Source organism: Pleurodeles waltl, chromosome 5 (assembly GCF_031143425.1).
Source record: "Pleurodeles waltl isolate 20211129_DDA chromosome 5, aPleWal1.hap1.20221129, whole genome shotgun sequence".
Lineage (NCBI taxonomy): Eukaryota > Metazoa > Chordata > Amphibia > Caudata > Salamandridae > Pleurodeles > Pleurodeles waltl.
The window spans coordinates 517,637,807-517,664,672 of NC_090444.1; the positions used below are offsets into that span (position 1 = coordinate 517,637,807).

Here is a 26,866-nt window from a genome sequence, read left to right on the forward strand (position 1 = left end):
GCTGTTGTCAAAAGGGTTTGTATTTTTCTGATCTGTAGACTTCTTGATGTAACGATTGGGGAAACACGTTCTGACTATGTTTAGGAAAAGGCATTCTGAAGGTGATGCATATTGGACTTGGGAATTTTTGCATTTCGTGGTGGCCAACATAACACATTTGCACACGATCTTCCATGTCTTACTGTTACTCCATGCACCTCGCCTGGTTACTACAGGGGGTGTGTTTGTAAATTGCCCATCTATATGTTCATGTACCAGCTACCTTACACAGCTTCAATCTGTAGACAAGAGGCCAATGGTGAAACTATTGCATCATAAAACGGTTACTGTTGCACAGCTGTGCCTTCTAGAAACAACCCACAGTATGTAGAATATGCAGCAATTTAAAAATGATTAAAATAGCAGAGTGTGGTTTGATTTACTGTGACATTTTCTGATGTATTTCTTGTTTTACAGCAACTTGGACCCTTTCACAGAGACTGTATCCTTCTTTGTGTAATTTTCAAAAGCTTTATTAGACAGATCTATTCAGATACTCACAACCTAATATGCTTGTGTGCTGTTCTTATTCTCATCCATTTATTAAATTACTAAACTTAAAACTGTTGGTTTATGAAGCTCCATGTTTGGTGGATCTGAATGATTAGAAAGTCGGGAAATTGGTTAGAAACTAGGCCGTCTAAATTGCTGAATGTATTCTTTACTAGATTGATGCACTTTTTCAAAATGAGACTGTCCCGAATCCCCACTTTGAAAATGTGTTCTACTTCTCTTGTTTTTTTCCTCTTGATTTTATTCTACGTGCTTTTTTATGAACAGCAAAGACCCAGACCATCAAAACCAATAATCTCCACCATATCCTAAAATTGCTACTTGGTTCCAGAGGATGCTGCATATCATAGCATAGGGCAATTTCTAATTCCCTTCTGGCGGTGATTTACATACTAGAAATTGTATGCTTCCTGTGAGGAATTCCTATCAGTCTTGCTTCCAGATGAGCATTGGAGGACTATTTTTTTTTCTGTAGTCTGGTGTGATGTCTGTTAGGTGGAGAATACATCTTAATTCATTGTTTTTGACCTCGCATGCTGCAATTTGATCTGTAATTTACTGTTATGGTTGCTCTGTTTTGAGGATTTCTTCTTTTAGCTGTTAAAGGCTGACATCGCTTGCGTGTTCAAAATGCACAATCAAGTGGTACACTCTTCATTTTTAATATCTTTGCTTTTTTTAAGAGGCGAGTAAGCTAGAAAGGTCTTCTTTCTCTAATAGCTTTAACTTGGGTTTCTGGATACATAGTTGAGATCAGTCTTAAGTTGGTTCACCAAGCACTTTTTAGAAAATGCAGCCTTTTTAGGTCGGTCATCAGCCAAGACCTCTTTACTTTACTAAAATTTCAGCTAGCACTATTTATCCCTTGCTCTGTTATTGACATTCACATTTTTCTTCCACCCACTACAGCATGTGGCAGCTTACATCAGTCACTGGCTAACTTTGTGAGTGATGCCTTTCTTCCCTCTCAAAAGGAGTACATCCACTAAGTAGCGCCATTAACCCCGTCTTTGCCGGGGACCTGATGGTTACGTCCACTGGCACAGTGCTCTTGTGCTGAGGATGTAACTATTATGTCCTCGGACATGAGCTCGGAGGGAGGGCTAGCGCTCACTCCAAGGGCTTCCACCGGCAGGGATGGAACGGGAAGCCCTTCCAGCCCCTGCCCCCCCTCCCCCAAATGACGTCTGATGATGTCAGCACGCGCTGACCTCATCAGAGGCCACCTCCCCGTGATCGGAAGAGAAATGCAAAGGAATTTCCTTCCCTTTGAAGTCTCTCAGGGCATTTCAGAAGCCGGATCGTGAACCGATCCGGCTGCTGAAATGCCCACTAGACCCCAGGGATTTATTCATAAACAGAAATTGGCATCAGGGGAGCGACCCCTTGGGCAAGGGTCGATTTCTCTCCCCCCCCCCCCCCCCCCCTCCCCAGGGGGAAGAGCGGCCTATTGTTAGGCATATCTGCCCCCGGGGGGGGGGAGGTAGAACCTCAAGGCGGCAGGGATTTTTTTTCTTTCTTTTTTTAGAGGTGGGGAGTGACCCCTTAGGCAAGGGTGTCTCCCCTGCGGGGCAAATTATATTTAGGCCATTTCTGCCCCCCTTGAGGGCCGATGGGCCTATTTTTATGAGGCCAATCTGCTCCCGGGGCAGAAATCACTAGACACCAGGGATTATTATTATTTGTATTTTTTTAAAGGCGAATTGACGCAATGGGAGTGACCCCTAAGATTGGCGTATTTCTATTAGGCCGATCTGCCCGGGGGGGGGGGGCAGAAACCACTTAGGCACCAAGGATTGGGGTGTGTGTGTGTTTTCTTTAGGGGGCGACTCCTTGGGTAAGGGTCGCTACCCATGGGGCACATTACTTTTGGCCATATTTTTGGAAGGTCGGGCAGAAAGCCCACCAATGACCAGGGAAGATTTTTTTCCCAAATAAATGGGGCCAAAGTTGTTTTGCCCACCAGTGGGCAGATGGGGCAATTACCCCGATCCACACCTGGGTGGGGGCAGAAAGTCTTCTAGATGCCAGGGAATAAAAATAAAAAAATAGTGGGGTGGTGGCTACCAACTAGTATGGGCCTGGTTATGCCCCTGCCCCAACTGAAGGGGGTAACAGTCTTTCAGCTCTCCCCACACACTAAAACATCTTATCCCACAGCAAGCAAGAGGACATTTTGATTATTTTGGGTTTTGGTTTTACATTTGGGCCATGAGAGCTTGGCTAACTCTCAGAATCGTCCCACTTGGAATGGTGAGGGCTGCACTTTATGGACTTTGGGGCGCAGCCATGTAGAAAAATCCACAAGACCTAGACACATCTGAAAACTAAACATCTGGATGATTCCAGGGTGGTGTGTTTCACATGCGCCCAAACTATTTTCTTACCCACAATGCCCTGCAAACCTCCAGCTTTGCTGGAAATCACACATTTTTCCCTTATTTTTGTGATGGAACTTTCCGGAATCTGCAGCAATCCACAAATTCCTACCACCCAGCATTGTCTCATCCATACCGATAAAAATTCTGCTGCACTTGTCAGCCTAGAAATGTTTTTTTTTTGCAAACTTCCTTTTTGGACCCGCTTTGGTTCCACCTCAATTTCAACATGTTTTTGGCTCTTCCCTGTCACAAGCACTTGGCCCACCTACACAAGTGAGGTATAATTTTTACTGAGAGACTGAGGGGAACGTTGGGTGGTATGAAATGTGTGCTGAGGATTCTGGCTAAGAAAACATTGGGGGATCCACGCAACTCACACCTCCCTGGACTCCCTCGGGTGTCTAGATTTTTTAAATGCCTGGGATTGATATATATGGCTGCTACGCCCAGGACCAAAAACGAAGGTCCCCCTCCCCCCCCACCTGCAAAAACAGGTAGTTTTGTATTTGATAATTTTGATGTGACCAGATAGTGTTTTGGGGCATTTCCTGTCGTGGGCGCTAGGCCTACCCACACAAGTGAGGTACCATTTTTATCGGGAGACTTGGGGGAATGCTGTGTGGAAACAAATTTGAGACTCCTCTCAGATTCCAGAGCTTTCTGTCACCGAAATGAGAGGAAAAGGTGTTTTTTTTTTTTTTTTGGCCAAAGGATTCTGGGTAACAGAACCTGGTCAGAGCCCCACAAGTCACCCCATCTTGGATTCCCCTGGGTGTCTAGATTTCAAAAATGCGCAGGTTTGCTAGGTTTCCATAGGTTCTGGCTGAGCAAGAGGCCCAAATCCACAGCTAGGCACTTTGCAAAAAAACAGCTCTGTTTTCTTTGGGAAAATGTGATGTGTCCATGTTGTGTTTTGGGGCATTTCCGGTCACTGGAGCTAGGCCTATCCACACAAGTGAGGTACCATTTCTATTGACAGACTTGGGGGAACGCTGGGTGGAAGGGAATTTGTGGCTCCTCTCAGATCCCAGAACTTTCTGTCACCGAAATGAGGAAAAAGTGTTATTTTGGCCACATTTTGAGGTTTGCAAAGGATTCTGGGTAACGGAACCTGGTCGGAGCCCCACAAGTCACCCCATCTTGGATTCCCCTAGGTGTCTTGTTTTCAAAAACGCGCAGGTTTCGTAGGTTTCCTTAGGTGCCAGCTGAGCTAGAGGCCAAACTACACAGCTAGGCACTTTGCAAAAAACATGTCAGATTTCAATGTAAAAATGTGATGTGTCCATGTTGTGTTTCCTGTCGCGAGCATTAGGCCTACCCACGCAAGTGAGGTACCATTTTTAGCGGGAGCCGTAGGGGAACACAGAATAGCAAAACAAGTGTAATTGCCCCTTGTCTTTCTCTACATTGTTTCCTTCCAAATGTAAGACACTATGTAAAAAAGACTTCTATTTGAGATATGACTTGTAATTCACATGCTAGTATGGGCACCCCCGGAATTCAGAGATGTGCAAATAACCACTGCTTCGCAACACCTTATCTTGTGCTCATTTTGGAAATACAAAGGTTTTCTTGATACCTATTTCTCACTTTTTATATTTCACCAAATTAATATCTGTATGCCCAATATACAATGAAAACCCGTTGCAGGTGCATCTCCTTTATTGCCTCTGGGTACCTAGAGTTCTTGATGAACCTACAAGCCCTATATATCCCCGCAACCAGAAGAGTCTAGCAGATGTAACAGTATATTGCTTTTGAAAATATGACATCGCAGGAAAAAGTTACAGAATAAAACATGGAGAAAAATTGCTGTTTTTTTCACCTAAATTTCAATATCTTTTTATTTCTGCTGTTATTGTCTGTAGGAAACACTTGTAGGATCTACACAAATTACCCCTTGCTGAATTCAGAATTTTGTCTACTTTTCAGAAATGTTTAGCTTTCTGGGATCCAGCATTGGTTTCACACCAATTTCTGTCACTAACTGGAAGGAGGCTGAAAGCACAAAAATAGTAAAAATGGGGTATGTCCCAGTAAAATGCCAAAATTGTGTTAAAAAATGTGGTTTTCTAATTCAAGTCTGCCTGTTCCCGAAAGTTGGGAAAATGGTGATTTTAGCACCACAAACCCTTTGTTGATGCAATTTTCTGAGAAAAAACCACAAGCAGCCCTTTTTTCACATAAAAAAAAAAAAATACGCATTTTTCGCTGTATTTTGGCTCATTTCTTGCTCTCCTCCAGGGGAATTCACAAACTCTGGGTACCTCTAGGATGTTGTGATAAAAAGGATGCAAATTTGGAGTGGACAAAAAGTTATGAGGGCCTAAGCGCAAACTGCCCCAAATAGCCAAAAAAAAGGCTCTGCACAGGAGGGGAAAAGGCCTGGCAGTGAAGGGGTTAAGTGACAGGGCAAAGTAAGGCAGCATAGCATGTCCAAAAGCATATTTTTGCTTTTAGCCATTTTTTTATAATAGAGTGTGCAACAGTTTTGCTTAAACTATGTGTGTTTTCACTGTTGTCAGTTTGTTTTCCCATATTAATGCACACTTAATATGTATACCAGAACTGTTAACCTTAACCATTAGTCTTGCAGTATGGCATACCCTTCTATCTGCAGTATCTGGCCCACTGGCCTGAATACTTCATTGTTGCAGAGGCACCAGGTGGTGAATTGATGGGCTACAGTAAGTATGTTTCGACCTTCTACATTTTTCATTTATAAATCTTATTAGAATGTTATTTTAAACTATATGTAGTATCGTCTGTGTCAGCTTGTTTGCTTTGTAATTGTTGCTTTCACTGGTATGTAGTAGAAGGTAAATATGGTTTTGCAGCACAGACTTCGTATAGATTCCCATACTAGGCATATATGCTGTCATCTTTATATATATATATATATATATATATATATATATATATATATATAATACACACACACACATCCATTTGCCTTGGCCTACTTCCCTGTTTGTGTGTGCAAGCTCACATACTAATGTTTTCCACCAACGATATCGGAGTCACCTTACAGACTGTGGAGAAAGTAGAGCATCATAGAGATGCAAGAAAGGAAGCTTACCAAAAGCATAAAGGTTTTTAGGTGATTGAAGGAACGCTGCATGAGGGGGTAATCTGGAGCAAAGCAGCTCGCTTGGCACTGCTCACGTTACTCCTCATGCAGCAAGGCAATGTGCTTTCCCTGCCTTTTTTAAATACTCAAGGTTTGCAGGGAGCTGATACTTTATCTGAAAACCATAAAGGAAGAGGTAAGAATTTTTACTCTTTACTGTATTATAGGAGCTGGAACACAGGTGAAACACGGGTGAACGCTCCATGCATCAGCGCAAAACGTTTAAAAATGCGTCAAGAACACATTTAACAAATTTGGTAAATATCAGCATGTCTAACCCTCTTGTGCCTACTGCAGTGTCCTGTTACACACTTGAATGCTTTATATTGGTTTGGAACGGATTTAAAGATTTTTGTTTCTTGGGAATGATTACATATTTCCCAATTTTCCTTTACTTTCAAACATTGCTAAAGGCTTAGTCCAAAGACCTGCGCTATGCTTCCAAAGGTTTAACATTGCTCAGAAAATAAGGCGTGATGTTTCTTGGGAATGTTTACTTATTTCGCTCTCTTTCTGTAGTTTCAAACATCGCTAAAGGCTTACTCCTAAGATGCACGCTATGCTTCAAAATATTTGATAATGCTCATAAAATAAGGGTATATTTGTTAAAAAAAGGAGTTGTAGGGCTCTCTTTAATAATATTCAACCAACAGTTGGTTTTTCACAGGCATCTAACATGTAGGCATATGAAACATTCAATAATGCACCAGATATGGCTCCTGTTTGGCTGCAAGAGAATTCTTTTTTCACTGGCTTTAAACATTTAGGCACAAGATAAATTCTACACCGCCCCATATGTAGGTCAGATCTGGGAGGCTCATGCAAGGGGCTGCGAAGATCGTAAAACTCCCTTTCATATCACGGGGGGTTGCAACTAGGAAGCTTCCAGCATCAGATTGAAAACATCATAAAAGGGTCCTTCATGTCGAACACGAGTTAATAATAGGCAGGAAGCACCTGCCGTAGTTGCCCTCGAAGCAAGGACAGGAAGACAGAATTTCGGCCCTGTAAAATACACTTTTAGCCTTGAGTTTTCAAAGGAAAAGCACGGACTAATCCTCTCAAACCACACAAGTACACTTTACGTGCACCTCCCAGGTTTTTGATTTTTCCCTAAATGTCCTAGATAAAATGTAGCATTCCTATGTGTCTAAACAACACACTAATAGAGATGCAAATGCAACATTTACCAGTTACGCCAGCCCATTGATAATTGGCTGCATAGCATGCAATAATGGAAGGACAGAAGTCCGTAAGGCAGGTGCTAATGCACGCACATGGGCGGTTCATTCAAGTGGGCCATGCGAACTCTGTAAACCAGTTGCACTGGTATGTTTCTCTCTACAGTCACCTACTGTACAAAAGTATTGCAAGAAATCACCTAACAACCGGTAATCATGGGTTCAAGGTGCTAGTTCGCACACCCATAGGTACATGGATGTGTATATGTACACGCGTAAAGCCTTTTACAAATTACTTTCATATGTACACCCAGACGAGCTGGGTAATAACAGGAGTGTTTTTTCTGCTCCCCACAAGGTAAGATGTCACTATTAAAGTGTACTTTGGGAAACAATTCAACACCTTCAGACGGAGACACTGAATAAAACAACAATAATGCTTATATGAAAATAAATGCATTTTTACCAGTTACGCACTGCATTGTGACTAATTTCATTGCTGTAGACAATCAGTTTCCAGACAATACATGGATGGTTTTTCTTATATGCAGTGACACAGAGGGAGGACATATAATAACTGTCTCTACACATGTAAATGTACAGCAGTTAAAGGTCATGTGGGTAATGACACTTTTAACGTTGTTCGCAACCCTGTTTTCTACTTGGTGGGATTCCACACTAATTTATCACTAAACAAGGTGTTTCTCACAAGAACAAGAGGATAGTCAACGCCGGTAAAGAAGACTAATTTCGACCACATGGTTGGGCGTGGCACACCCAACCATTATAATCATTCACTACAAAAAAAAGAGTAAGTGCTTCAACAGGGGAGACTGATCTCGGGGCATGCCGTCATCAAAGAAAGTGCATGTCAGTTCCTTCGACGGAGACTGATCTTGACACCATAATGAGACCAGCGACTCTTGAAAGGGGATTGACCGAGATCTCAAAATGTGTCACAAAGGGCTGGCAACTGGGTTTGACCGCAACCTTTAAATATGCCACACAAGGTGGTGGAAGGACACCCATCTGCCACATAAAAGAAAAACTTGCACCCACACACACTGTGAACTATCATCACCTCAAAGAATGCACATGCATATTACATGGCAGAGCTTACTGGGGCCACACTGTAGGTCCCTCACATCTGGTTCTCCGACCAGGGCCTTCTGCTCAACATACCCTATTCCTGGCAAGGCAATGCAGACTCAGTTTTTTTTACCCTGTTGTTACATATTACACCACATATACTCCTACATAAAGGCACAATACAAAGGTTACAAGGTGCACCATATATACGTACACTGCACATTGGTACTTAGCAAATACCTAAGTCCCACTAGGACCATAACAAGGAATGCATCCCACACAGGATGGGGAGCATGCATCAACAATCAAGAACTCAGGGGCCTGTGGAATCCCACAGAAGCAGTAAATCGCACACATCTACTGCAACTCGAAATGATCTTCCTAGCATAGAAGACTTTCCAAATCCGCATAAGGTCAAAATGGGCAAAGAAAGATACCCAGTTTCTTTACGTACCCGTATATTGGTAAGCAGGGTCTTCACAAAGGTTTTCTATTTCATGGTATAGATGTTATTCAGCAAGATCAAAGGGGTGACAACTGGGAACTACGGCTCCGACAATGTGAAGCACTGTGGATTTTGAGGCTCAAAGCAGTTAAAGAGGGTCTCAAAACAGATCATGAATTACAATATTTTCTTGCTGATGGAGATACAGGATCTAATCATTTTGGGCTGGTACCGGGTACCTGGATACATTGCTGGCAGTTACAGCTATGTGTTTTCTAGTATATCTAGGGCCCTTTGGGTTGTTGTACTGATTACTAAATACCACTAATGAGATGAAGTGCAACAGAAGTATCAATATTCACTGGGATAATTCATATCTTGCCATTATGTTACAATTTTGTACATGTGTACCTTTGATGTGTCTATGATATGAATATTTGCTTTCAAGTAATATGATTACAAATAACTTACTTAGACACTTTGTTAGCAATCTGGAACAATGTATCTCTTTGTTGAATTGGTATATATGAGTAATGGGCTGTGGGCTCATCACTGTTACTTGTGCCCATCATATCTGAACAGGTGTCAAATCACTATCAGTCATGACACATGTTTTCGCCTTCACGTAATTGTCAACATCCAGAATGAAGCCCAAGTGGGCTATGGCGATTTCACATTGCAGTCCACTCCAGTTATGAAATAATCAATGGCCCAGTTTTAATAACTAACAAAACACTATTTAGCTCATCCAGTCCCTGTCTTTCTCAGCACCTGTACGGAAAAAATAAAATAACTATTAGGTTAAAAATCACATCTTGCAAACCAAGCTTACCATCTATCACATCCAGCCTAGAACCTTATTGATAAGATATGAGATTTATTGCCAACTCTTCATCCGAGTTAAGGTCAATCGGAGTCATAGTGTTGAACTTAATGATATATCTTGACTCCAAATGCCTCAACTTCAGGGCCCTATCTCTGCCTTTCACATCGGGTGGTACAGTGTCCATTACTGTCCTCTGTAATCTAAAGGCATCACCCCCATGGAATTCTTTAAAGTGTCTCCCTGCTGTGTATTGTCTGTCATGTGTTCCATCACCCTCTTCTTAGCCTTATGAATTGTGCTGCATATATCAAACTTATCACAGTCACAATTCAGTGTGTAAATACAGTGGTCCAAGTTACACGACAAGTGTTTTAGTATAATGAAAGGTTAGGCATTCCACGACAAGGGTATTGTTTTCGTCCGAAAGAAAGCTTTTTGTTATTTGGTGTAAATACATTCAATAGTTTTCGAAATATTGAAGGAAATTCAAATGTATATATCTGGGTGGAGTCTAAGCACAGACCTCAGTGAAATCTGATTGGCTGTCAGCACTTCAACCAAGAAGTGCTGGCAGCCATGTTGGGACTAATATAGATGATAGCGCCCCATTGTAATGCATTGTAGTCAATGCCAGGTTTTAAAGTCATAAAAAGGAGAAAATATAAAGGGTGCTTTTAGTTGCAATAAACATCTTTTGTTGCTAAGGTGATTTTACCCGTGAAAAAACCTTCTTCTACTATTATTTCATGAATTGTGTTTAAGAGAAAACAATTTTCTCTTGATTTTCCCATAGAGGTTATGGAAGGTTCTCCAGAAGCTAAAATAAGAGCATATTTTCTGTAAATTCACTCTTTCTCAGCCATTTCCTTGTGTTCTACTGCAGCCTCCCAGAGTGTTCTAAAGAACAACTAGAGCGCTAACAGTCTTACTTATGCCAAAAGTGTGGCACACCTGAATCCATTCTTGATTGAATTAAACTGGTAAAACTTAAAACATTTAATTTAGAAAGCAACAAACTGAGGGGGTTCATTTTGCCATGGAAATTATGGTTAGTGCTGTAGAAAGAAGAATTAGGACACATTTTAAGTGAGTTCTCAGATATCTTCTTCTGTTTCATTAAAACATTGACATGTAGACTGAAACATGCACATTCTGAATTCATGCCAAAAGTTTGGCACATCTGATCACCATCTTGATGGAATTAAATTGGAAAACTAAAAGCACTTTCCGCTAAGGATACAGCAGTAAATGAGATTAGAGACCTTCATAACAATGTTCCCCCTAAACGGCCACTAGAGAAAAAGGGCCCAAATGTAGCACAAATATCACCTAAATATAGCCCAATGACAGAAGTGTGCAAATTTTTTGTTGTTGCAGTTTTACATATTGTGGACCTGACCCGAAGGCTTTGGAGTGCTTAATATGGGCATCAGTTACATTACACAAGAACACATTCCATTTGGGCTTTAGGCATTGGGAGGTTAAGTGGGTTGCCCAGAATCCCAGGATGTAGAGCTGAGACTGAAACTCAAAACTGGTTCCCCAGTTACAAAGTCTGCAGCACAGGCCACAATGCTACATTCCCTCCCCTAAGTGTAACATATAATCAAGTGATCAACTGGATTTTAAAAAATCAAGATAGCAAATAATTAAAAAGTGCTTTGTTGCTATTTAAGAACTTAACAGTATGTCCTCATTGTAGTTTTATTAGAGCACTAACCATAATTTCTATGGGAATAAGAACCTCTAATTTTTAGGTCAAGCGTAAATGTACGACCTCTTGTATTTACTTCTTTGTTTAGTTCGAGCATAAGTGTATGGCCTCTTGAATACACTTTTAGTATATACTTCTTTGTGGGCTTTCTGCTTTTTCATTGGTTTGTTTCAGTGTCCTTAAAAAAAACCTTGCTTGCTAATGGTCAAACCTTCCTCTTTGTCCCACCTTTTCCCTCAGTTTTACATTCCCCTGGCGCATGGCACCAGCACTTCTACCCTTCCACTTGTACCACTGTAGCATCTGCTTAGGGACTACTTTTTTCTTAGGCTAAGAGCATTTGTCCAGAGCGCTGGATGTTTTCAGTGGCTCCAGTCCGTTTTTGTGAACAGGGCTGTAAATCATGTTCTTCTCTGGTTATATGTGCTGTGCTTTCAAAGACCAAGGTCAAATGTTAGGGGCTGTTTTCTGGGGCACCTGTTCCCGCCCCGCCATACAAAAACCATTACGACCACAACTATGTTTACGCTACGTGTTGCAGATGCGTAGAGAAAATAACTACCATTACAACATTTACTGTATATTGCCCCAGATTAAGATTGTGGCTGCACGTCATGCACGATGATCTCATGATAAGTCCATCTCTTTTCCTTCGCCGTTGCTTGTCCATTTTCGCATCCAGCTTCTGGTGTATACATTTTCTTTTTCAAATACAATCTCTGATTTTATTAGCCATGCTTTGTGTTCCTGCAGGCTCAGAGCGATTAGGGAATGTGTTCGTACGTGATGCTCTGTGCAAACGTATTGGTCTGAAAATGACACAGAGCCATAAATTCAGGCTCACAGGACAGACAATCCCTGTGCACAGCAACGCAAGCTTCCACTTATCACCAGTGATCAGGGTGGCCTGTCTGCATCAGCCAGCCTTACCTGATCTGTCCTTGCACCAGAGGCCTGTTCTTCGTTCTGTTCATGTTTGAGTCAAACTGAACCTCAGAGTACTGCAAGGGAAGCAAAAAATTTGCCAAAAGGCGGCCTGGGACTTAGAAACCATACAGGTCACAGTTCAGTTCTTATAATCCTGAAGCCAGGGACAAGCTTAAAAAATTACCTATCAGGGTTGGAACAGGGTCAATTACATCACCAGCTTAGCCTGAAATGCCATATAAATGTCTTCCCCACAGGCGCCTACAGCCCGGTTATTCAACAATATTTTTATTCAAATGTATTTATTACATGATTACAAAAAAATACAATATAAACATATGTAAGGATAAAGTAATACATTTACGTAAAATCTCACATTCAATCGTAATACAGCCTCCTTCGATGTTTTTTTTTATTCCGATGGAGCTGGTAACCGGAGTTACCGCTGCTACAAAGAGGCATAGACTCCAGAAGAAGAACTGAAGAGCAAAATGAGGAATTACCAGGAAACCTTAAACCTGAATTACTGTTTTGCCCAGTAATTCCTCATTTTTAAGGAGACTTCAAAGTCCCACTTGTAATCCTCATTACATCCTGTCTTGTCCGCTCCCTTGGAGTCACTGATCACATGGTATCTGTAGTTCTGGGACGCACTTATCAGGCGTTGCTTTGGAGCTCATTTAATAAGGCCCTTAGACATGAAGGAAAAACTATTTGAGCCCAACCACGGTTTCTGACCCTCACGACATAAAGTACAAACACAGCCACAAAAACCTTTGGCTAAATTTCAACAATAAGGCTTTCTTTAAATTACCAAGAGGTGTACATATGCAGCAACCGACCCTAAGCTAAATGGAAACTAAAAACAATATTTAGACACAGCTTTTCTACAATCAACTAAAGCAGAAACCTACTCTAGTTGTGATATAATTACAATTAAAGTAATATATTACTTGTCCTTATGGTACCAGCCGGTACGGGGACGGGATGCTCAGATTTGTCGCCTGCCTGTCGTCATGAGCGATTAAACTCAAGAATCAGAATATATTGTCTAGTCTTCTAAATACATTGGACCACCGATAATTGCACAGCCAAAGATGCTTATAATAAAAGGAATACTTAGAACGTTCACAATTTCTAAATTATCCAAGATCGAGCTCCGCTTGATAGCATGTTGGCTGCACTACTGCCCATTTGTCAACTGCATCAGTAACCTAGAAATTCTTCAAATCATAACACAGATCTCCCTGGTCCTTTGGGCAAGTAATCTTGCTCTCTATACAATCCATCAGTTTCAGGCATGCGTTCTTGATGTGACTATTCAGTGTTGGGAACAGGATTGTCTCTTGCACGGTAAATGGGTCTTTACCCCTGCCATCTGGATATGAAACTAGTATCCTCAGTTTTATTTTGGCCATAGGGTCACAGTAATCTAGCATGTTCACCGAGACCTAGGTTAGTCCCTGGGAATATTAAGACCCACACATGTGCTATGACTAGGACGTGCGTTAAGTGGCACTGGACTCCTGTGCATGCTCTGGGTGCATCACATAAAATAAAGGGACAGAGTACCTTGGTCTATGAATCTATCATGTGAACAGACCTCTTGTAGGTTGAGCCTAGGCAGCACGCAAGGTTGTCTGATGACATCCTGTAATCTACATTTATGGGCTTGCACCATGCCCATCTCACACCCATCACTTTCATTCCTTGGCCTGCCTTTCAAAATTCCCTTGATTTTCCTAGGTAAATGCTTTAAGTTTGTACCGCCTTGAGGCTGCTTTGTTACCACCTTGGAGACTGACCCCATTGCATGGATTATTGCACAATCTACTATGTACCTTAGTGTGGCACACAATTTTTTTCTCTTTTGCCTCGCCGCTTTGCGCTGCGTCGCCCTATGTTTCTTCCTCTTCCTTGTTTTGGACATGCCTCTGTTTCTTTGTGGTGTCTGCTTACAAAGGCTGCAAGCTGGAGGTAGGAGGTTCTTTATTTATTTAATAGTTATTTTTTAGCTCAAACTCGATCAGAGGAGCGCTTTACATGAGGACGTGAAGCTTCATATAGCGTGTACTTGATCGGAGGAGCGCTTTGCATGAGTACATAAAGTTTTCATATAGTGCGACCTCGATCTGAGCGCTTCACATGAGTTTCACTTACGTACAAGTTTTTAGCTGTTGAAAAATATACAAACTGGAGCAATTTAAACAGAAAAAAACACAGAAATCCTCAAAGTGGCTCAGCACAGCGGGAGAGCCAATACTACAGTATTCACTGCACTCAGAAAACTCACCACTTAATGCTTTCCAGGGCATTTCTTTTTTAAAACATTATTGCCCGTAACTCAGGCTGTTGCAGCCCTACGACAATGGGACCACCCCCAAACCGTTCAGTACAACACAACACACACTTTCTGTCTAGGTCATCTCTGGATCCCCACACGAGGTTGGGGGACCCCAGAATAGTAACCTTTCCCACCATTTAATGCCTTTTTAAGCGCTCTCGTGGCTGGAACTTTTGTTTTACAGCTGGGAGTAGTTTGTGTTTTAAGAGCCTTGTTTGTAATAGTATTGCAGTAGGCCTGCTATGCCTGAAAATATGTAAGGCGCTATGCACTTGAGGGGCTACATATATGGTTACACTGCATTACTTTCTGCTATTCTGTTTTCATGTCATTATGCCCTCTATGTGCTGACTATATGGTTACATGACCATGTTTCTTAGAAATGCTATTTTTATTCTGGTGTACTCTAGGGGCTGTGCTGAGCATTACAATCAAGATACTACAATATTCGCTGCACTCAGAAAATCACCTCCTAGTGCATTACGGGCCATTCCTTGTACAAAACATTTTTGCCCATAACTCACCGTGTGGTGGTCTTAGAACAATGGGACTACTCTCGAAATATAAATGCACTCTTTCTGTCTAGGTCATCTCTGGGTCCCCACTCTAGGTTGGGGGAGACCCCAAAATAGTAAACTCTCCCACCATTCAATGTCTTTTTAAGCTCGCTCATGGCTGGAACTTTTGTTTTACACCTGGTAGTAATTTGTGTTTTAAGGGCCTTGTTGGTAATAGTATTGCAGTAGGTGGCTAGGCCTGAAAATGTGTAAGGCACTATGGGCTATATGTACGAACACTTTTTCCCATAGACACAGAATGGGTAAAAACCTTTGCTACAGCTGGCCCTATGTCCTTTAGGGGCTACATATATAGTTACACTGGATTACTTTCTGCCTTCATTTTGTTATGCTCTCCAGGAGCTGACTGTATGGGTACATGACCATGTTTCTTACAAATACTATTTTTATTATGGTGTCTTCTAGGGAATGTTCTAAGCATTAGAGTCAAGATACTGCATTATTGGCTGCACAGGGCATTCTTTTTACAAAACATTTTTGCCCATAACGCACTGTGTGGTGGTCCTAAGTCAATGTGATCGCTATCAAAATGTTCAGCATGACACACACTTTCTGTCTAGGGCATCTCTGGGTCCCCACTCTGAGTTGGGCAGTGGGGGACTCAAAATAAGACACCCTTACACCAGTCAGTGTGTTTTTAATTTCTCTCATGGCTGGAACTTTTGTTTTACAGCTGGGAGTAGTTTGTGTTTTAAGGGCCTTGTTTGTAATATTATTCTAGTAGTCCTACTAGGCCTCAAAATGTGTAATGCACTATGCCCTCTAGGGTCTAAATATTAGTTACACTGCATTAGGTTCTGCCATTCTATTTTCATGTGGTTATGCTCTCTAGTGGTTGACTATATGGTTACATGACCATGTTTCCTACAAATGTTATTTTTATTGTGGTGCCCTCGATGGGCTGTTCTCAGGATCACAGTCCAGATACTACAGCATTCGCTGCACTCAGAAATTCGCCACATAATGCTTTGCAGGGCATTCCTTTTACAAAACATTTGTGCCCATAACTCCCCGCAAGACTTGCTCTTTCTCTCTAGGTCATCTCTGGGTCCCCACACTAGGTTGGGGGGGCCCCAAAATAATGATATTTAGAAATATAATAAATGGCAATATTTTCATTTTTTGCTGCAGACAGAGGAAGAAGGTAAATGGGAGTGCTTTAGTTGTATGCAGGGCCAGTGGAATTATGTGTCAGAGGACCAAATTAATCCACAGGGTTGACCAATTTATGTTGCACGAAAAGTCTAGTTATGCATTTACAGCGCCTATAGCTCCTAGTCAAGCAAATTCAAGACCTATTGCATTGAAATGCTTGTTAAAATTTCTAAAGGAAATGCTTTAGGTATTACAGTTTTGATTAATAAAAGATATCGTCAGGCGTGCCACTCTTTTGTAATTTATATAAATATAGAACATTAGCTATCTAGTTGTACATTAAAATACTGTGGGGAGGCAGTTGTCAGGGGCACGGACTTGGATAATTGAGGGCAGGGAGGAGGGTGCAGAGGCAGCAAGTTGGCCATGCTCGGCAGGCAGGAGGGGCATTGGTAGCACAACGTACCATGGAGGACTGGGGCAAAAAAATCAACCATGCGGGACAGGCAAGAGAGACTGTGGCAATATCACCAGATCTATGAACAGTCTATGGTTAAATAAACAACGACTTCGTGGTTTGGAATGGTGAAATCAGGGGCCTCTAAATACATGCATACAACTATAAAGCATTTTAAAAGAGTACAGACTAAAATAACCAGATTTCACTTTAGCCTAATGAAATATGTATGGGCCCAGTAATATAAGAATTTCACATACATCCAGTATGCTAGTTGGCAACCACAAAATCAAACGGTTGCACAGTCACACCTATAAATAATTACACACATTCACATATGTAGATATGTAGAGAGGTGTGTTTATATGTATGTACATTTCTGTATATGTGGATGTTTACCATGTACACACAGTGAGCACATGCTCTCCCAATGAGAAGAAGTGGTAGATCAGAGTAATGTTTTTCTGTGGGTACTATTGGAACTTCACTCCCTCCTTCTCAGTGGATTAACACCGCTACGTAATCAATGCATAGTATGGTAATCTAGAAGAAGTCTGTGCTGCAAAAGTAACTAGTTACTTAACTGTAACAATAGCAGCTTGACTCTTCTAGATTAAAGGATTAAAGATGAAGGAGAAAACTTGAGAAAGAATACAATAAATGTGGTGATTATTTTTTTTAAAAAAAAGAAAATCAGGACAGGGTTCCTGAACCCAGGATGATACATGTGTACATTATAAAGATAAGCCAAGAGCAAAATAAATAGATGCTATAAGTGTCCTCTTATAATAGCAGGTGATATTACACAAGGATATCACACTTATTCAACAACATAGTTCATGAATAAATACATTTGTATACAAAGCATTACAGCAAAAACATTACTATTCTGTTCAGAGTGGAACAAAAATATGTATGCTACTACATATGTGGAACGCACAAGTACTGTTAAAAAATAGAAAAATCACATTCACCAGCACTCTCACCACATGTTTTTTCAAGAACTGACTAAATGTGCCCAATTTATGATTATGCCCGAGGCCACCCTTGTTATATTTGGCTCTTCAAACCCTATTAGGTTAACAAAAATGTGTAATATTTTATTTCCATCCCTTTCAGCCTGATATTCCAAAATTATTGGTATGCGAAAATGATAAGAACAAAATCATTTGAGGAGACATAAGCGTTCGTAGATTTTAGCAACTTAGTCAGTATTTGAGCTTTGTAACCATAATTCTTCTCAGTGATCAATTCGTTTTTTTCCCTCAACTCAATAGATTTTTAGACTTTTTTTTAGGACATTGGTACTGCCATACCAGGGACCTGGGCTGTCATTTTATATAGGTTTTTATAAGCTGTCGAATGATTTTCAGTAGGTATTTATGCACTTTATTCAGAACCTAATGAATTTCTGTGCACCTTTCAGCTATGTTGCACTATTCTATTGATGTATTTGCTGCTTGTTAATCTTGTATGAAGGGCTTCAGGGTCAGTCCTGCCAAATGACATTTTTTTTCAGTACGGTGGAATTAAGATACAGACAACGTAATATTCCATGAATGTATTTGAATAAGCTTTTTGCATTTTTTTTTTTCCAACATATGATGTCTCGTTCTTTGACTGCGATTTAGCCCGGGAACACTTAAATATTAATTTGTTTTTCTTGCATTCCGTAGTTACCAGTTTTCTTTTGGTATATTTGCACCTTATGCATTGCTATTTGCAGTGCTTGGGACCCGGGATTTGATCTTATATGGGTCTATAATAAGCATTTCAGTTATTGGCACTTGGCACATATTTAGTTCATTCAGGATCTAATTAATTCAGGTGTATTGGATAAAATTATATTGCCCCAGTACTTATTTATCCAGTGCTAGTTTATTTCGTATGAGGTTTTTTTTTCTTGCTAAGCAATTATTTTATAATGTGTTTGAAACGAGTGTCACAGGGATTTAATGTCACAAGTACATTTGATTATGCTTTTTCGAAAACTTTGCGAATTGATATTCTCTGCTTGTGATGAAGCTTTAATGTAGTATAGTCTTTGCTGCTTAGTTAATAAGGAGCTATGCATGACTGAATTGCTGCTAATGTCAATTGCATTTGTTAATATTGCTTTATTACTGTATGATTAATTTGTACTGGCTGATATTGCTTTGTTTTCTCCTATTCTGCTCAATTTAAAAACAAGTTTCAAAAAAACCTATTGCTGTAGCCAGTTAAACGGTTTATAACTTGAATTGTTATTTCAGAATATTTGCCTACAAAACGCAACAACTATATTGTCTTGTGCATATTCACATTGGAATAAAGGAGCTGGTCATGTGTTAATTCATAGATTAACTTTGATATCTACATTTCTTTAATGCTTTGTTTCCATTGGTTTCCAACCAGTTAAAAAAAAAAACCCTAGATAATGCTCTTTGATTTCGTATTCACATTAACGCCAATAGGTATTTTTAATGTGATGTAATAGTGTGAATCCCAGTTGTAATAAATGTATGTAGTAATTGAGAGTTTCTATTATCTGTTCGCTCTTATATGTAGGTATACAAATTTGTTTTTCTTTTGTAGTGTTATGTTTCCACTGCTACATTCAGAATGTGTATTTAATTTACAGTCATGGGTAAAGCTGAAGGCTCCGTGTCCCGAGAGGAATGGCATGGCCATGTCACCGCGCTCTCTGTCGCTCCTGAATTCCGAAGGCTGGGGTTAGCAGCTAAGTTGATGGAGCTGTTGGAAGAAATTTCAGAAAGGTGAGCTATGCTTTTAATACACTTTCCTTTACAGGTGGATGATGAAAGCAAAGCACTTACTTTTTGTTAAATCTTAAGTGGTAGTTGCTTTGGTTTCTTAGTCAATTTTGCCATATAAAACTATATACTATGTCATATAAAAATATATTTTTTTCACTTCTCTGAGTTCAGTGTTGGTGCACAGCAGTGTATAAATTAGGGAGGTTTTGTCTTGCAACATACTTGGCAAATCACAGCCCATGAGTCTTCGCCACATGAGGTTCTACAATCCATTTACACCTCGAATGCAGGCTGATCAAATGGCTACCTGAGGCACTTACTGCACTTACTTTGTGCTCGCTGAAAACGCTCTATGACAAATGCGAACCAGAATTCGGCAGGATGCTGAATAGGATAATTCCTTGGCTCGCTCCACCACTGTGTCCAGAACTTCCAAGTTCAAACTCTTAGATTTTACATTCTCCACTGAGCATACTTAAGCCCCTTTGCACGAGATGCAGATGTAAACCACAGATCTGCACCATATGCTTTGGGAATGCACAGCATTGACTTATTTCTGGACAACCACGATGGCACAGCTGAGCCAGCTGTCAAACCTCCCCAACTTGCATAGTTGGAAGTTCTGCACACTGGAACTATTCAGACGTCCGAAATGACACAAAGCTTTGACTTTTTTCTACCCTTAGCCCTGTTGCTAACCATGCATTGCATTATCTGTCGCTGGAAAGACACCTGTCGCCCGCAATGGCCAAATGGTGCCCTCTGTTGTCTTATGGCCAGAATTTGAAAGCACAACCCTTAGACGTGAGGAAGTTAGAGGACTCTGCAAGCGCCTGCTATCACCAGACTAGGGACCCAACTAGAGGCCCTCTACAAGGACATCCTACCTCCTTAGGATGTACTTAACATGTACCCTGACACCGGCCCTGCTACTCTTGTCTCCTACTCCAAGATTCCTCAGTAACCTATCGCAGGCCCCTACCTCCGCCATCTCCTGCGCAAAGTCAATCACAGCAACCCTGCTTCAGATATATACCATTGAGCACACCGATATCAACCCTGATGCTCATCAGATTTCATTAATAACTCTGCGTCTCTCCCACTGGCTCTGCATCTGCCTAACTCTCCGATTTCCCCCATGATTTTTCGCACTGTTTTCAAGTTTTTTTTTTTTTTTTTTTTTTTTTTTAAATCTTTCTTCTTTCATTGTACTGCTAAACCTTGCTGTGTCTAAATACAGTTTGTGTGTATCATACCTGATTGCAAGCCTAATCACTCTTACTGTGCATGTCACATTGTCCATGTGATTCTGTATAATGCTCGTCAATGCAATTATACACAATACATAATAAAATTATTCTGAAAAAATAATTGGGGCTGCGTTTTTTCTATATTTATATAATGAAACGCATTACCAAGCTCTGTATCTGGTTGTTTCACACATCGAACCTGAAATGTCGAAAATACTCGTGATTCTGTCTATCAGTATACAGTAGCATTCTATGGCACTCGTTCCTGAGCAGAGGTTACTCGAGCAAATCGTTTTGCAGATATAAACAGCTTATGGTTGAAGAAATGATTTGTCAAATATTGATGGATAAGACACTATTTGCAGTTCTTTCACACTTAAATTCGTTCTTAGCCTTACAATTCGTGCTCAGAGTGTATTTGGCTAGCATAAACAATGTGTAGTTATGTCTTGGTGTTTATAATTACACAAATACTCTCCAAAACATCTGAAGGTTAAACAGTCACTTAACGTCGTACACTCGTAATAACTTTCTTCTTTTCTCTGTGCATTTTCTTCTTACTGTACAGGAAGGGTGGCTTTTTTGTGGATCTTTTTGTGAGAGTGTCAAATCAGGTAGCAGTAAACATGTATAAGCAGCTTGGCTACAGTGTGTACAGAACTGTGATTGAATATTACTCGGCTAGCAACGGGGAGCCAGATGAAGATGCTTATGGTAAGTATGCTACCGATCTGACAAAGCTTTGCTTTTCCATTTTGAGCACTGGCACATAGCAGTAACTGGCATTTCACATGTACTCATAAGAAACCCTCATTACCACCTCATCCTTCTTCCTTGTGTTGGTCCTTGCGGAGGTAGGTCCATAGTGCATCCCAGGGAGAGAGCTTTTCATTTTCTTCTTTTGGTTCCTTATAAAAACTAACCCCCCACCCTTTATGAACTTCTGTTTTATTGGTTTCCTTTAGTGACTGACATAATTCTTCTGCTATTTTCAGTGCATCAGTTGTTTTGGCTTTTATGCGGGGAATGTGGGAAAGGGAGAGAAGTTAGCCTCGGATTTGTTGGGTCATATCCTGAAGCACCGTTTTACCGTGGTCAGGAACATTGGTGTCCATCGGGAGATAAGATGGACATCCTTCAAACAAGGGGCAACTCTGCTTAGTCCTGTTCATGGTGTCCTTTGGTCATAAACCCTCCTTCCTGCTTATTTTTATTTAATGGATTACAGTTGCGTTGACCTGTCTTCATTGGTTTTGGAGTGCTGCATAGAAAGTGCTATTGAAATATGTTTTACAAAAACTAGCGGTGGGTGCTGCACAGGGAGAGATGTTTGCTCTTTCTCTCTTTTCCTCACCTTGTCTGTCACACTGTCACTTGATCAACTGCTTTGCGTTAATGTGGTACGATGAAAAATCAGAATCTAAATAAATATTGTGAATTACACCAAAAATGTTAAGGGACTGATGTAAATGAATTGCAGCATGATCCAAGGAGAACGTCCCTAGTTATTGTCTAAAGAAGCGTTTGCTCAGTGTGTTTTTTGCTTGGGCTCTCGTCCTCCAGCTCCAGCTAATCATTGCCCTGCCCCTTGAAGAATATTGCTGAACGATGTGTACTTATAAGTAAGTCCAGTTCCTTCAGGCTGTTGGTCTCTAGCTTCTTGTAGTGTTGGCCATCTTTCAGTAATGAAATGGAAGGGTAGATTAGAGTGGGTAGGTTGCTAGAATTAGACGTGTGTGAGGAACAGAGGGTGTTTTGCCAGACCTCATGGATTGATAATCCATTAAAATAGTTTTTGGTCCGTCTACAACTTGCTGCTGGATGGTAGTGTAGGCACAAGTTGTAAGAGAAGTTGGATAGATTCGAGAATATGTTTTTCTAGAATAATTTGTTGCCTCTACAGACAGAAAAATGTTAAGATACATTGTTTGCTGTGGAAGAACAAATGGTTCTTTGTCACTGTTCTTCTTTGCTATGAGCAGCATACCTCTTGTTGCTTGTTCACATGCCTTTTGCAAGTGCGGCCTCTGACTTCTGTTAACAGTTTCTTTCCTTTCAACAGACATGAGGAAAGCACTTTCGAGAGATACAGAGAAGAAATCCATTGTCCCGTTACCCCATCCTGTGAGACCTGAAGATATTGAATAACCCTAAGATGTGGTTCTTGGTCAGCGGACACAACCATAATAAACTTTTCTCTGAATATGTATGTGAAGAAAACCATTTTGTATAGAATACATTTAGATAAACCATTGAATATAATGGATGCATGTCGGATAGACCTATGAACATTTCCCCATTTTTACACGTGAAATGGAAGCCTTCACTGTTCGTTAATTGGCTCATTTTACATGCTGTCCTCTATGAGACATCATTGTTACTTTTTATATTTGTGCTAGATTTAATTTTTTTACATTGATAATGAAAGGTTTCTATGAAAACAAGATTCATGTAAGGAAAAAGAGTTGTAATGATCTTTTTCGTGTGTCCAAGAACCACAGATGTATGATATTTGCTCGTTTCTGTTCATGATGCTTTGAAAAGCGGATTTGAAGAAATTAGATGTTTAATAAATTTTAAATGCACTATGTAAAAATGTATGTCCCAAGCTGTTAAATAAAAATAGATGTCTGTTGTGTTGGGTGATCAAATAGCTCCCTCCCACCACCAGAACAGTGTTGCAGTCTGACATTTGGCTTTACAGTTGTACTTATTCATTGGTTTGCATTTCTAGTACGGTGAACCATGCATCCTTGCTCTGCCACCAGCTTGTGCATGGATAAATATTCTCTCCCTTTGCTAAATGGAGATAATTTTTTTTTATTTGAGATATATTAGCTGAATTTATCGAACTGGATTTCACACAACTTGAATGGCTTGCTAATGCAAGCGTCATGTAGGGCATACAAAATGTATGCAAAATGCAGTGCAGTTTCGTAAATGCAGCCAGAAGCCAGCAAATGGAGTACACCTGGAAGAAGAAAATTGTCATAAAGAAATAAACTTTTACCTAGAAATTGCTGTCAAATATGTCCTGATATTGTACATCAGGGGTGTGGAGTTTTGTAAAATATCTACTTGTCCATGGGACACGTTGTTTCATAAATCTACTTGTTCTGAAAAAAAATCCACTTGTTCCTTTGGTGACATGTAGTGTGGTGACAAATGATGGCACAATCTCATTATATAGGAGCTCTGATAATAGCCTCTCTGATTACGCCATAGTTCAGACTATTGTAGGGTTTGAATACTAGCAATTCCCTTATTTTGCCACCTTTCAGCAGATTTTTATACAGGGGCTGGAGATAATGATAAGCAATAGTTACAAGGTTGGAATGCCCTTTGGAGTCTGTGCAAACCCACTAACTTGCATGTTTTAAGGGTTTTCACCAGCTCTTCAGGAGAAAGGTTGGAAATTTACTCCTGACAAAGACAGAAGTAAAACTTCTTCCAGGGTTGAGAAAAAGTGGTTGGAGGGAAAGTAAACTTTTGAACATTGAATAGATTTAGCATGAGCAAATCTACACATTCATATTTGCTTGTGCTAAAATGCAGTACACAAATATTTTCTAGGGGTACGATTTCCTGGCCTGCTTCTGTAAATTCTTGTGAATTAATGAAAACTGTAAATCTGCTCTAATGCAAGGACATATACCATGGATGCACTTTTGTGATTTTCTTTAAGAATTGGAACCTTTTGTTTTTATTTCAATTCTGTCTCTCTGTTTACCGGCTGGCTTCGCTCTGACTGAGAGCATTCTGCTCTTTCACAAGGAGCATATTGGCACATAAAGTTGTTTTGTTCAACGCCCTGAACTACAGTGCCAAGGTGTGGTTTTTTTTTTTTTTTTTTTTTTTACTCCAAAAATATTTTTTCTTTTTGCCAATGTTTATGATTGCGAGGACCAGTTAGCTCCCACAACAATAAAGTTTATCAAAACAAGACACGCACTGACCACCAATGTCAGACCTATTTGCTTTGCTAACGCTTGTTTATTTTTATGTTTCCCATAATTTGTTGGAACTGGTTACAATGATTACCTTAATTGCAGACAATGCCTACCTTAATTGCAGACAATGCCCTTCCCTGATCCATTATGTAGTACTGTAAACCGCCAGTTAATAGGTTTATGCTGTAGGGGATTGGACATACTTGTCCCAAGGACAAAATAAACATGAAAACTTGTCCTAGACCCCAAACAATATGTCCTGGGCGTCGGGCTATACTAATTCCACACCTCTGCTACATGCTGTAGGAGTCTGGGTGAAATACGTTGCTCTCGCTTGTCCAGACTGCTGTCTGCCCCATACTATTTTGATTTGTTTTAGCTTCTCCCTATTTAGAAGGCTGTTTTCGTCCATTGACATCACTTGCTATATATAAATAACACTGTTATTTTTACTCTACTAACTTTTTTCTAAATTTGGTCCCTGGATTTGAACTACATTCCTCAAAAGAAAGTTTGACTTTGGATGTTCTCTGCTGTGTAGTGTTACTGCACAGCTGCCTTGTGGCCCTGTTTCTTCATCCTTTGTGGGCCACTTCACTCAGTCTGCAGAAGTTGTAAATACGATTGTTTCTTAAGGAAGAAGTACTGGGGAGCTCTGAATTAGCATGGTAACGTTGGGTGTTATTATTATTATTATTATTATTTTTATGACCCCCAACCCCTCTTTGCCACTTTATGAGCACTCACCTGAGCTGACACACAAGATGGCTTCTGTACATCACTTAGCTCAGGATGCTTCAGTAGGTACATTTTGCACTGGACTTTGGAGTTCAAGCTTGAGCATGACTGCCTTCATAGTTGTGAACCTGCAGCATCTCTCATTCATGGAAATCGTGTGATTAGAAAGGATGAGAAGGAGGCTGACAGAGGGACTGGTTGAGATGGTTGACTGGCGTATATAATCTCAAGAGAAATGGGAAGCCTGGTTAATTTCTTGTCTGGCTTCTAAGTAGTTGGCAGCTTAGTGAACTCAAGCATCTGATGAGTAGTTAAATGAAAAAGGTGTGTGGTGGTAGACAAATTCATGATGTTGGGTCTGTTCTCTGGTACGGTCTGGGTGAAGATTTCCTAACACCAGCACTATAGACCGACTGGACCGCAACTCATGCACCCTGTCCTAAAGGAATGGCCATCTTCAAAATGTACTCCAATGTCACTATTTTAAAGGTTGTACTGGAACAACTGAAAGTATAGCTCTCACTTGTGCATCACCTACCTTTGAAGTGCTGATACCACATAAAATGAGTACATATTACAACTGACCTTCAGCTTGGATTTCAACTTGATCCCTCTATAAGGAAACCTGGTGGCCGCATGGGGTAATTTCTGAATCTGACCTCGCGTTTTTTGGAAGCAGCATGCACACTCTCTGCCCCCTACAAGTTGCACCAATTTAATATAGAAAATCTATCTATAAAAAGCTCAAAACCCAAATCCAACAGTGTTGAGGATGTGTTGAACCCTCAAGGAAAGGGGAAAGCATATCTTAAAGGGTAAGTCGAATCTGCAGCATGACAAATGGGCTTCACTAAGCAAGTGGAAGAGAAATAAACCTTGACATACAACATCCAGCTTCTACGTTGTGAAGTTAGAAACTGATGGTTCACATTAACTTTTCTTACCTGTGTATTAAGGAACTGGCCGCTTGAAACCCGGAGCAACATAGTGGAGGGGGATTGACCGTGTGTAGTATACTCCATAAGCTGCACCATTGGAGCAGATGATTTGGTTCGGTGTGTAGAGTGTTATAACGGCTTTGGGCTGTTAGGTCATATGGGTGGGAGGCAGGTGACTGGACTACTGTCCCAAGTGAGTATCGTTCCTTCTAATCACATTATTTAGCATACTATTGTAATTGAATATTACAACTTGCAGATGATATGATAATGTGACCCAAATGTGTACCGTCTAACTCATGGACAGAGTTGTTACATTCAAATAATAGGTTTCTGTCAATTGTAAATAGTGCACCATCTTTAGGACAAAATGCACTAGATTGTTACTTATTAAAGCCGCTTGGTTGGGAAAAGCAGCCTTTGCACCAGTAAGTCAGGTAATGGATCTAACACCAATATTACTGAACTCAATAATTCATCTGAATACAATTGTGACATTTTGGCTGAAAGTGATT

The 26,866-nt window shown here is 40.5% G+C and overlaps 1 protein-coding gene across 1 annotated transcript in view; it reads left to right on the plus strand.

The window, feature by feature from the left end:
- Window positions 1-23,414, plus strand: part of NAA20 (N-alpha-acetyltransferase 20, NatB catalytic subunit) — a 36,076-nt gene extending 12,662 nt beyond the window's left edge. Inside the window, exons 2-6 of the mRNA XM_069234337.1 lie at window positions 457-481; window positions 5,530-5,620; window positions 19,340-19,475; window positions 21,294-21,439; window positions 22,788-23,414. Coding sequence (XP_069090438.1) covers window positions 457-481; window positions 5,530-5,620; window positions 19,340-19,475; window positions 21,294-21,439; window positions 22,788-22,873 — 484 coding nt within the window. The 3' untranslated portion in view covers window positions 22,874-23,414. The remainder of the gene's footprint in view (window positions 1-456; window positions 482-5,529; window positions 5,621-19,339; window positions 19,476-21,293; window positions 21,440-22,787) is intronic.
- Window positions 23,415-26,866: the final 3,452 nt, after the last annotated feature.